The sequence below is a fragment of the Pezoporus wallicus genome, unplaced genomic scaffold, assembly GCF_028554395.1.
Source record: "Pezoporus wallicus isolate ANWC-B61680 ecotype Strahan unplaced genomic scaffold, APGP_CSIRO_Pwel_v1 contig_161, whole genome shotgun sequence".
Taxonomy (NCBI): Eukaryota; Metazoa; Chordata; class Aves; order Psittaciformes; family Psittacidae; genus Pezoporus; species Pezoporus wallicus.
The window spans coordinates 11,734,116-11,747,504 of NW_026642654.1; the positions used below are offsets into that span (position 1 = coordinate 11,734,116).

General features: G+C 39.5%; 1 protein-coding gene across 22 annotated transcripts in view; it reads left to right on the forward strand.

Annotated features, from left to right (window-relative positions):
• DLGAP2 (DLG associated protein 2) overlaps window positions 1-13,389 on the forward strand; it is a 464,923-nt gene that overhangs the window by 385,156 nt on the left and 66,378 nt on the right. For all 22 annotated transcript variants that reach the window (XM_057431701.1, XM_057431703.1, XM_057431706.1 and 19 more), the window contains one exon: window positions 11,390-11,601. In XM_057431701.1, coding sequence (XP_057287684.1) covers window positions 11,390-11,601 — 212 coding nt within the window. The remainder of the gene's footprint in view (window positions 1-11,389; window positions 11,602-13,389) is intronic.

A 13,389-nucleotide genomic window follows, 5' to 3' on the forward strand; every position in this document is an offset into this window, starting at 1 on the left:
TAACTCAGTGCACTTTTCTCAGCTATTTGTCTTTGTGAAATTAGATCATGTCTGTTTGCTCGACATAAATCATAGAATCATAGGACGGTTTGGGTTAGAAGGGGCCTTAAAACTCATATATGAACTAGAGAAACTACATCCAATACTCTACCAACTGACGCATACTGTGGAGCTAGCCAGAGCTAGCAGAGTTTGGATACTAGCTCCCCATTCACTACCACCCATGCTGTCTTCACAATGATTTATGACCAGCCACCACTCCAGAATTAACTGGCTTGTTTCCACAGCACGAAAAGCTAGTAGAGATAGCTGGGTAGCTGGGTGGTCTGCATCCTAAATCAGCATGGACATGTGCTGTACCATTTTGATTTCTACACCCTCTTACAGTCCCACAGAGGTGTCTCAGCTTGCCCTGTGCCCTTCCAGTCAGGAGTGAAGATGTGCAAGAGAGACCTGTAATGCCCAAACAGTAAGGAAAATGATGGGACAGTTAACGGCCCACAGCCTATTCGTAGTGTTAATGTCAGCATGCAATTTCTCGTGCAGCACCTGGGGCCACTGTGGAGTTATTCCCCAGGTCAGTGAGGGTGGAATTCTCCTATAAAGAGCAAGAAGCTCAGCCTGTTCTGAGAAGTACCTGTTCAAGAAGTACTTGTTCCTTGTAATGCTCTCTCCCCCATTATATCTGAGGTATTGCACTTCAGATTTTAACACCATTAAAAAAAAAAAAGAGGATTTAGTACAGCTGACACTTCCCTGTATTCACAGAATGCTGATAGTTTTGTGCATCAGAAAACCATATCCAAGGAGAAAAGGAGGAAAAAAAGGGGAAGAAAATTAATACATTCAATGAACGATAGTGTAAAGCTCTGACCAAACACTTGTCTCAGTTATTGGTATCTTGTATTACTGTGTTAATCAGTGATAGAAGACAGTACTGCTCCCATGCCCATGTACGCTCATATTGACTGAAATTATTGCTGAAGCTTTTTTCCAAACAAGAGTAGAGAGATTTCTGAGTTAGTATTTTCTAAAAGCTGCCAAAACGAGTGAGTCCCTATTACCATTGAAATGTCAAAGCCCAGAGTAGAAAAGGGAGGCCGTGATCCCACTGCCCTTTAATCAGGGGGAATTGTCCTCCTTTATAACATTAGTACAGTGTGTTGCCAAATTGTTTTTCAACATTTACTTCACTGAAGCTGAAGGCTGACCTTTGCAACTGTTACTCAAAGGTGTCTCTGTGTCTGAAGAAGTTTTCAGCCAGGAATAAGTTATTATTGTATACATTCAGGCCAGTCGCATCTATCAAACAGGACTGCCAGGAACACTCATTCAGGGCTGTAATGACTGCAGGCTTGCTGCTTAGGGCAGACCTAGATCCTCTCCTGAGCAGTCTATGCCATTTTTTCTGCAAGTAGTTGGCTGTAAAAATGTTGAAGCATTCAGAAATGTTGCTTTGTTTTAGTTTTTGCTTTCTGGTTTTGGCCATCTCACAGTGCTGTGCTTAAGGGTTGTTTGTTAAAGTGGAGTTGCAGGTGTGTTTAAATGGCTGAATGTCTCAATAAACAAGGTACTAATAATACTGCCCTGGTACTTCTGGCAGGACAACTGGTCTTCTGAAAAGTGTGCAGATAGTTAAGTGTTACGCAGTAGATAGGGAAAAAGTACTAATTTTACTCTGTAAGCTAAATAATTACAGTCATTTGGAGTTAACTGTTCAAACCTTAAGTTTTAGTTAAAATGAGAACAATGAATGAAGGACAAATATATATACTATATAGCCTTTAAAATTGTTTATGTTTTAAAGACATGCACTGTTTTTTCTGTAGTAGCCTTATAACAAACAGAAAAAAAAAATAAAGGTTGTATCCTTTCCTGCTTAGATTAAACAAGACACTGTTTAGGACAGGCCACCTTTTGGGTTGGCCCTGATATACTGTGTTTACCCCTGTCTAGCCCTATAATACCTCTGCAACACTGGAGTCTTGCTACATCTGCAACCTCTGTGTTTTAGAAGTGTTGTGCCTTGTAATTATGTTGGGAGCACCTCCCCTTTTGTTTCTTTAAGGGAATTTTTTCTCTTACTCTATACTTCTGGGACCATGAATGGTCTGTGGGGTCTTGCCCCACTCACACAGGTAATGATAAGGTAACAACTCTGAAGTGTCTGCAGTGGTAAAGGCAAAGATATTTCCAGGGGTCCTACAGGTGATTTTGGCTAACAGGTCATGCAATGTTGAGAGTCTAGACTAAATTTCTGAAAATGGCAGGTGACCTCCAGCCCAAGCAGGGGTGTATGCCTCATGCACTCCAAGAGTCTTGTCTCCCACAGCTTTATTAGTCACAAAAAGCAGGCTATTTTTCTTCATTGTGCTGCGCAGATAGCTGGGCTCCATTCACTCTGCAAATGTGGTTCGGGCAATTCAGTTTACCTTTCCCAAAAATATCACAGAATTACAGAATCATAGAATGATTTGGATTGGAAGGGACCTTCAAAGGTCATCTAGTCCAACCTGCCTGCAATGAGCAGGGACATCTTCAACTACATCAGGTTGCTCAGAACCACATCCAGCCTGACCTTGAATGTGTCCAGGGATGGCACATCCACCACCTCTCAGGGCAACCTGTGCCAGTATTTTATCACCCTCATTGTAAAGAATTTTTTCTCACATCCAGCCTGATGTGAGATCTCCCCTCTTTTAGTTTCAAACCACCACCCCTCATCCTATCACGACAGGCCCTGCTAAAAATCTCTCCTCATCTTTCTTATCGGCCCTTTTTAAGAGCTGAAAAGCTGCAATAAGGTCTTCTTGAGTTTTCTCTTCTCCAGGCTCAACAACCCCAACTCTCTCATCCTGTCTTCATAGAAGTGTTCCAGGTAGCTAATTATTTTTGTGGCCCTTCTCTGGACCCTTTCCAGCAGGTCTTTAGCCTTTTGATGCTTGGCTTTAGCAGATTTTGTGCTGTAGTTAAATTAGTTCAATTTGTAGCAAAAGATGTAAAGGAAATATATTGAGAGGCTGTATAGATCTAGGTTCCTTTTTAAATACAGGCAAAGCCCTCCCTTTATTCCAAGCTCATCTCATGTCAAAGTTCTGGCACAAGATCTCAGTGACCTCCAGGCTTAGCAGGCTAAAATCAGTTACAGTATGGACAAGCCCACCACTGCTATCTGACTGCCCTTCACTCCACTATATCAAAACAGCACAGAATCCAGAGAGTCCCGGAGGGGCTCAGCAACATAGCAGAGGATTTGCAGGTGGCTGTACTGCAAAGGTCTTTGCCAGCAATATGAGCACAGCGGGTCATGATGTGGGAATTTGGCCAAAATTCATCCAAACAGTATAAGCAAAGCCACAGATTCCTCACAACACTATTTACAGTATTCAACCATCCTCAGATTACAGTTCACATTGTTGCTGGAGAACCAGTTAGGTAACATGGTGCTGGTATTTTTGGTTGTTTTTTTTTTCCTTTGAGTTCATCACTGTTGAGATATAAGTTATAAACTATTTAAATGAACACTGTTCTGTAGAAAATACAGTAGTGGCCGAGCAATCTTGAGAACACTGGGCAGAAGTCTTCTTTCTATCAAGGATCAGGTAGCTTTTCGTGTGTTGCTTGGAATTACATGTGAAAAGCTAAAGTTAGGCAGTAAATAATGCTGGTTCTGGTTTGCCTATTTGAACATCTCCCAGCTGGAATATTATGTCTGTGTTCTGTGATCTGCATGGGTGTCCAGTCCATTCCCAACTCCCAAATTCCTGAATTCATGTAGTTTTCAACCTAATGTAAAGCAAATGTTGTTTGGGATCTTTGTGATTTTATTCCTCTTCCTGTGGTACTATGGCTGTTAATAGCAAAGCTGGAGAGAAGAGCTGGTGAGGCAAAGATGCCTCTTGTTTTCTCAGATTAGCTCCTGCTGTGATGGACAATGTCAACAGACTTTTGGGGAATGCTGCAAGAACTCTCCGTGCTTCTGAGCTGTCAAGAAGTTCAGGGAGTAGCGGGAGGCATGTGAAAATTAAAGATAATTACAAGGATTGTCATTGTTAGTGGTGAGGAGGAGCCCCTGGTATATTTGTAGAGATTTTTGAAATGGCTTCAGTGTATAATTCATATTCTTCAAAAAATAAATAAATAAGCAGATTGAAAGAAGCACAAAAAAAAATAGTCCAAAATGTGCACTGTGAATGGTGCTGAGATGTAGACACAAGGTTAGCTACTGAGGGAACAAAGTTTTATATTCAGATAGACCTATGGGGTCTAGGGTCCACATCCACTTAAAAAGGTAATGTCATTAGTGTTAGTAACTTCAGAAGAACATCCTAGTAATTGTTCAGTGATCCTTCTCCAGCAAAATTTGTGAAAACACAGGAGATCCGGCTCCCACGACCCATTATAACATCAAGGAAACTTTCTACTATGCTAAAAAGCATTTCTGTCTGCCTTGCAAGATTGTCATCTACTTACATCTACTTGCAGTGGCACACAAAGGCTGTTTTTTGAGGCTCCTTGAAGAAGGCGTGATTTAAGAGAAAACATCTTACCTATGTTTTAGATTGTGTCCTATTTTTTTCATTTTTGGGACATCTTCTTGACTAGGCAGAGAAAGCATACAATTACAAAAATTATATATCTACTACATAGTGTTTCTTACCCTGCTTTATATCATCAGTAATCTAATTTCATCCACAGACAGCTTCTGATAGTAAAATGTGAAATGTATATTTCTAAAATACTATTTAGGTCAGAATGAATATTTCAGTGCATTTTACATCTGCATGTTAATTAAATTTTACTGGACTGCTATGAGGTAGGCAATGCTCATTTTAACCTTTGAGAATGAGAAGGATGAGGAAGCAATAGCTCCCGCAGCTGAAGCCATATATTTAGAAATGTTTCATTCTAAATAGTAAAGAGATATGCCAGATTTTAAGCAGATCAGTAGTTTAGTGGTGGAACACCTTAAAAATTATGGAAGCTGTGAGCAAATGTCATAGAAATGGGTGGAACAACAGGAGCAAATCTGTTTCAAAATGACAATGAATGTTGCTTGTTTGACTTTTTTTAGCTAAATACTAAACTGAAATTAAAAAAAAACCTTGAATTAACAGTGGTCAAAGTCCAGAAGAATGAGCATTTCATTGGTTCTTCCAATTTTGACATACAAAATTGGGTGCCCACACTGCTGGCACTAGTTCCTGGATGGGAGCCTAGGTTTTCTATCTCTGATTAGATATAAGGAAAAACCTTTTTCTTCCTGAGTGTGGTCAAACACTGGAACTGGCTGCTTAGAGAGATTGTGGAGCCCCCATCTTTGGAAACATTCAAATCCCAGCTGGACATGGTCCTGGGCAACCTCCTGAACCTGACCTTACCTTGAGCAGGAGGCAGGACTAGAGCCCTCCAGAGTCCCTTCCAACCTCAGCAATTCCATGGTTCCTAGTTTGCTCCGAAGGTTTGGTGAATTCATCCCTGTTTTCCCTGACAGGGATGCTGATGCTTACATGCAGACTATGCAATCAATTGGAGAATCGGGGGACAAACTTATTACCAAAGTCCAGTCAGGGGTCCAAAATCCTTTTCTTCTGAAAGGTCTAATCTGAGCACAAACAAGGCACCCAGCAGGAAAAACTTCTAGCAAAACATAAGGATAGTGACTCTCTTTCTAAAACAAGGAAAATCGTTTTCACAGTAGCAAAGTTTCTAGAATACCCACTGTGAAGATGTGAGTTCAGTTTCTTCCTTAGCTGCAAAGGGTCAAACCCCATCTTCTCAGCTCCCCCAACTGCGTTCTGAGCAGCAGGCTGAAAGGCAATTTGGAGTGGAGGAACTTTTTTTTTTTTAACTAAGCTCCCTCATTCCAGGTAAAGTGTCTGGAACACTTACCTGGAAGTTAAGTGTTAAGTGTTGCAGAGCAACACATCCTTTCTTTGTACATGAAGTCCTTATTTTCTAACCAGCCCTCCCCAGGCAATCTGTCAGTGTTCCCTGAAAAAGCCATGAGTTACAAAAAGAGGAGGAGAAAATGCTAGTTTATTTATCAACCCTAAGTAATCTCCTTACCAAGCACTTCAACTGCTATGGATTAGAAGGCGAACAATAACATCTTCCACTTCCATACCCGTTTCATCATGGAAAGGAAGAATAAGGCTGCGCAATTCTTTGGAAAATAAAAATCTCGATTTGTTCTGTCAGAACATAGTTTTAGGTTGTGAATGGGAAAATACAGAACGGCCTTTCTACTGCCTGTAATCGCATACAATGAACCCAAGAAAGAAGTCCTTTGCATTTTGGTTGCAAACTACAGGGACCTTTTGGATGCTACTCTGAAGGAGATAACTCTCCTAAGAGCCTTTTCTGGGGAATTTGGGGTCCTACCTAAAGTTCTGGAGGTCACTCTCAGGATCAGCTCCATAAAATGTAGGAATTTTTAGGTACCAGGTTCTTTAATAAAATTGGTGCTAAGTGACTAATGTAAGATATCGCACTGAGTCAGCAGCAGAACAATTAAAAATCCCAAATATCCTGAAGCTCTTTGTGCTCCTCACAGGTACAGTGCATAAAATTTATGAAAGAGACTCATCATTCTCTGTAATAGTTATAACCATATCGGCAACCGGTAACAAAAATTAAATGAAAAGATCCAGAACTTGTCAGCTCATTGCTTACAAAAGAAATTCGTATGGTAATATGCAGTCTAACTCCTCTGTGGAAAGAAACTACCCATAGAAAGTTTCATGTTAACATCTAGAACAGGAGGAAGGCCTTTTTAGACATTATAAATATCAGCATTCATCACTATATGCAAGTAGATAATTAGGGTAATTATTCCAAATTAGCAGCTGCAAGCCCTGCAAATGGGGATTTCAGGGACTGGTAACTATTGTAAGAAAGCATTTCTGCGAGCTTCAAAGCCCTTTTCATGTTCTGGAAAATGCACATTTAATGACCCTCACACATGCTGTTGAACATTTTTATTAATATTTCAAAATAAAAATCTTTCCTGCCCTAGTGTAATGCTTCTGCTTTTCTTTAAAGCTATGTTGGGGTCTACAGTGGCCGGGATTTGGAAAGATTTTTCCAAGTATTTAATCTATCAGCTGAAGTAAATGATGAACAAAGCTGAGTTGGGGCTCAAATTTTGCTTTGCTGTTCTCAAACCATGAGGAGAAACAATGTCAAGGGCCCTTTCATTAGCTTTTGAAGACAGCAAAAGGACTGCAGCTGTTTTCCTAGGCTTTGCATGAAACCTTCTGGGAGAACACATTGTCAAACTTGCTTGCCAGGATCCAGAAGCATTTTCCTTGTGTTCCTTGTATTCTGCTCCTTTGAATGGCTCAAGGGTAAAAAAATACACATATTTTAATTTTGATTAATTTTTTTTTCAACCATAAATGCTTCTGTGATAGTCAACAAGTTACTCTGATTAGAAAGGGATTCTTGGTGCATCTGTGTGAGTACATCACAAGCACAAATGGAGCGGGCTTTTGCAGTTTTTAACTCTTACGTGAATTCATTTAACTTATGAATTCAAAAAGCAATAGAAATGTAATCAACAAAAACCAGCAAGGCACATAATTAAGATATGTCCTCATGAAGCTCCTTATCACAGTGAAGAAACTTAACTTTTTAGATACTTTAATGTAAAAAATCAGTCATTTCTATCTTTGAAAGTAAGATTTCAACCTCAATCAACAAATAAGCCTACATTTACTATTTAAATCAGTCCTTATTTGTCTAGTTATTTGAACATGAAATTTCAGAAAAAAGAAAGTTGGGAAACATAATATTTTTGCATTTGAATAAAAGTTTATTGATCGATGTCTTTTTGAACTGTTTATTTAATTATCTTCAAGCTAAAATGAAGGAAAGAAATTTCAAGTCAAAATAATTATTCTATGGAAATGTTGCAAATTGTTGGGGAAAAAAAAACACAACCCCACACAATATTAAGACTGCACATAATCATTCAGCTTTAAGCTTCAGGGCAGAAAATTCAGCAGTATAGCTTTCAGTGGGCCAATGTAGACCCCAGTAAATGCTTTTTCACCATTTGTATTTTGGTTTTAGTTATGTTGACATGCAGGTAATAAAGAAGATTTAAAAGTGAGGGTAGGTTTGTATTATATAAATTCATTTTTCTTAATATAGCACTTTAATTCAGATTTTTACAGTTAATTGTGTTGCCAGCTGCAGATAACGAGAAAAAAGCTCAAGAAAATATGTTTATTTTGTATACTACGGGAGCTTGGCTTTTACAACTATCACAAATGTGACTTCTAAAATCTCAAAAAACCTTCCTCCAACATTAATCTCATGCATACTAGGTATAGGAAAGAAATTAGGCTGATGCATTGCATTTACAGGTTTCAAGTTTGGGAAGATATTTGTGCTTCCTTCCTAACCACCGTCCAAACCTGAATAATATGAGAAGTTTGTTTCTTTGCATGATCTAACCCATATATCATTTAGTTTCATGCTCTGCCCTATTACTTTATATAAAACTCATAATTTTTTCTTTGATATTTGTCTCTAACATTTTTCTGATCTTTGCAACCTGTTTCATCTCTTCTTATCTCACTTCTTCTCCAATCTTCCTTTTTTCTTTCCTGAGCTTGTTTCTTTAATTTAATATCTCTATCTTTACTCATTCAGCCTTTCTTGACACTTCCTTTTCTGCTTGATCCCTTTCTGGGACTCGAAACACCAAGTCTGTTCACCTAGTGTGTGACTAATTCATGTATCCTGACAGGGCAGTAAAGATGTCAGGCAGATCATGTTAGTTATTTAAATCTGATCCCCAAGACTGATGAAACCAATGGGAGCATTTGCTTCAGCTCTGCAGTGAACTCTGTCTGTTTGAAAGTCTTCATTAAACATCCTGCTTTGAAGAAACTCCTTAATATGTCTTTAACTGGAAGTTCAGATTTATAATGTATTGGTAAATAATGCCATTGTACTGTTTCATATATATAAAGTCATTAGGCTGATAAAGAATTGGATGCTGCCAAGCTCATCAGCCCTGGTCCACTAATGTACTCTGTCACATCCTTGTTTTTAACCATGAGTCATTATAATGGATTTCAGAGAGTTGCTTATAGCCTTTAAGTAAATGCTTAAGTGTGTTTCTGGATTAGTACCAGGGAACTCAGCAGCTTGGAAGATTAAAGAAAAAAAAAAAAACAAACAACAAAGACTCAGCAATATATAGAATCATAGAATAGTTAGGGTTGGAAAGGACCATCTACTTCCAACCCCCCTGCCATGGGCAGGGACGCCTCCCACTAAACCATGTCACCCAAGGCTCTGTCCAACCTGGCCTTGAACACTGCCAGGGATGGAGCATTCACAGCCTCCTTGGGAAACCCATTCCAGTGCCTCACCACCTTCACAGTAAAGAATTTCCTCCTTATATCCAATCTAAACATCCCCTGTTTAAGTTTGAACCTGTTACCCCTTGTCCTATCACTACAGTTCCTAATGAAAAGTCCCTCCCCATCATCCTTATAGGCCCCCTTCAGATCCTGGAAGGCTGCTAGGAGGTCTCCACGCAGCCTTCTCCACGATGAACAGCCCCAACTTTCTCAGGCTGCCTTCATCTGGGAGGTGCTCCAGTCCCCTGATCATCCTCGTGGCCCTTCTCTGGACTTGTTCCAACAGTTCCATGTCCTTTTTATGTTGAGGACACCAGAACTGCACACAGTACTCCAAGTGAGGTCTCACAAGAGCAGAGTAGAGGGGCAGGATCCCCTCCTTCGACCTGCTGGTCACGCTCCTTTTGATGCAGCCCAGGATACGGTTGGCTTTCTGGGCTGCAAGCGCACACTGAAGCCGGCCCATGTTCATTTTCTCATCGACCAGCATCCCCAAGTCCTTCTCCACAGGGCAGCTCTAAATCTCTTCTCTGCCCAACCTGTAGCTGTGCCTGGGATTGCCCCGACCCAGGTGTAGGACCTTGCACTTGGCATGGTTAAACTTCATGAGGTTGGCATCAGCCCACCTCACAAGAGTGTCAAGGACTCTCTGGATGGCATTCCTTCCCTCCAGCACATCAACCGAATCACACAGCTTGGTGTCATCAGCAAACTTGCTGAGGGCGCACTCAATCCCACTGTCCATGTCACCAACAAAGATGTTGAACAAGACCGGTCCCAACACCGATCCTTGATGGACACCACTCATTACTGGTCTCCAATTGGACATCGAGACATTGACCACAACTCTTTGTGTGCGGCCATCCAGCCAGTTCTTTATCTACCGAGTGATCCATCCACCAAATTGATGTCGCTCCAATTTAGAGACAAGGATGTCATGTGGGACAGTGTCAAATGCTTTGCACAAGTCCAGGTAGATGACATCAACTGCTCTACCCCTGTCCATCAGTTCTGTAGCCCCATCATAGAAGGCCACCAAATTGGTCAGGCAGGATTTCCCCTTAGTGAAGCCATGCTGGCTGTCACCAAGCACCTTGTTGTTTTTCATGTGCCTTAGCATGCCTTCCAGGAGAATCTGCTCCAAGATTTTGACAGGCACAGAGGTGAGATTGACTGGAATACTGTCAGAGGCAGCCTGGCTGAGTTTATCTGTAAGTCTTATAACAGGGTTGATTTCACTTTGGATTAGAAAATATGCTCCTGCTCAGTTCTCTGCCAATTTGTGGTGCAGAGAGATATCCATCCACCAGCTGTGGTTTATCCAATTACCAATCTTACTACTTGAGAAAGCACCTCAGCTGCATGAAAGCAGCCTCAATCAAATGTGTTAATAAGTAACTGGTTAGGTTTCTGGTATATTACAGCCTTTTATGCAAAATAAGCTATTATGTAGTTTGAAATAAGAAAAAAGACAAATTGCCATATTTGGGTTGTTTGGTTTTTGTTTTGTTTTGTTTTTTCACGGAAGTTTGTCATGAACCAGAATCCTATCCATTTATGCCAAAATCACTGCCTAAATTAACTAAAATCGTTCACCTTCCTGAATAGCTGCTAAAGACTGAAAGGAGTTGATAAAAGTCTCTGAAGTGCTCAGCTTTTAGATCTGAAACACCTGATCAACTTACTGTTATCAGATGAAAATCTGTGCGTAAACTTTTAAGAGGCTAAGATATAAGATAAAGTACTTCCTGCAATGTAGAGCATGTCTACAAATACATATTGCAGCTCGGCTCACAAACCATGACTTGATTGTTCCTTAGGTTCTAGTATTTATAAACTGAAATTTTTCCAATCTTGAAGTTGGAATTATGTTTCCAAATCATTTGTGGACCTTAGAAATTTCTTTCTAAGTGATCAGTTTCTGAAGAATAAAAAAATCATGACCCATCTTTGTAAAATGACAAATTAAAGAATAATGCACATTTCACATTGTCTCATGGTCCCATTAGGTACCTCAGGATGAATGGGGAGGATACCCAGCTGGTGGGAAAGATGAAGAGATCCCCTGCAGAAGAATGAGAAGTGGGAGCTATATTAAGGCCATGGGAGATGAAGAAAGTGGAGACTCTGATACTAGTCCCAAGACATCACCAAAATTAACGGTTCGACCAGAGTCATTATTAAAATCCATTGGACAAAGACCACTGGGAGATCATCAAAAGTAAGTTTCATGTGCCGTGTTGTACATCTTTCTGAACATTGCCATGACTTGGGTAATTTTTCTTTGTGTTTTAATGGTCAGCATCCCTGAGAAAATATGATGCTGTTGTTAAATATCTAACTTTTGTGTCTTTGTTTTAAATTAGCTACAGTTTCTTGTGATTATTGGATGAAAACCTGCCATGTTCCTCCATCCATATAACAAACCTGCTACTTCAGAAAGAGTTTTTTTATGTTTACTGAAGAAAATATATCCATTTTTATCAAAAGTTAAAAATTCTGAATTTTTCATTGTTATAAGGATTGTTTTATAAGTTTTTGTTATTTCATTGCTTTCTCTGAAATGGAAAATACACGCTCTTCTACACTAGGATCATAACAAATTTATAATTCTATCATATATTTGTCATCTTACACCTTTTTTATCAGTAAAAGGCTTTGTGTATCAGCTATGCTATATCATACTCCTTTAAAGACGTTGTGGTGGGTTTTGTTTGTTGGCTTTCTTTTTTCATTCTTACTGTTTACAATATGGTCTATTAAATAACTAAAGAAAATTTTAAAGCTACAGGAAAGTGTGTAGTTATATATGTTTCTCTCCCTTTTGTCTTTTCAGTATATCTTTTTTATAAGTTCACTATACGTATATTTCTAAAGACATTTCCAAAGTGGTGGCCTGATTTCAAATCTACAGCTTCTATTAATTTGACTGGATGTTTCTCACAGCTTAGAAAATTGATCTTTTTGCCTGGGAGGATTACATAAAATGAAGAAATTAAGAGTGAAACCTTTGATTAAAGGTTGTTTATTGTTCTGTAGATAATACCATGTATAGTATGCCATAGGGACTCACCTTTTCATAAAATAAAATAAAACAAAACAAAAACCTCAGGAAAAAATTCTTTTGGCTTAATTAAATTGAACTATTTGGTTTGCAATCTGGAAGAAAACCATCAAGTTTCACTATTACTGAATTGAACAGTTTACAACTCTGTTGTTTCAAATGGCTTACCCTCACATCTCTGTAGCCTCAATTCAGATGTACAAAGATGTCTGTTCTATAAGCTGCTGTAAGATTTCTGAGAGACCGTGAAACAAGACTAACAGGTTTCTGCTCTCCCTTGGCAACTGAAATTCAGGCAAGATACCCTAAGGCATCTCAAAGAGTGCCAGAGACCTATGTTTAGGTAACTGAGCCAATTTCTGAATGTGAATCTGAAAGATTTGCTAGAATATTAGTTCCAGTGATGAAAATGTGGCCCATAACATAAGTATTGCTGGCAGACCTGTACCTGGCTAATTTCCAGTGATGAAGAGCCCTTACTGACAATGGGTGGAGGCAACATTTGAATTTTTTATATCCTCAGTCATCGTATCTGGGCTGAATTTTGTTTTTGAGGCATGCTGGTTACATTGGCTGGTTACATTGACTGGTTCAGGCTGAATATGTGAAAGTCCCTAGGAAACAAATGGTGGTTAATTTTCAGCTTGTGAGTGCTTGTCAGTGGGAGTTGAGGTCTTTCAGGATGAGGAGCCCATAATTTATCATCCGTGGTAGAGATGCGTGTTGTGAATTTTTCAGTCCTGTATTTTTTCATAAATAGTTCTGAAAGCTGTGGGTCCTGCAAAAGGGCAGTTATTCTTGTGGGATAAGATGTTCTAAGTGAAAGTGATCTAACATCTGCGGCTTGTTAAGAGTGACCCTTCTGAAGGAAACAGGATGAGAAGAGAAGAGATGGTCGACTTTCTCAGACTTCTACACATCAACCAGCTGTCTTCCTGATGGTAA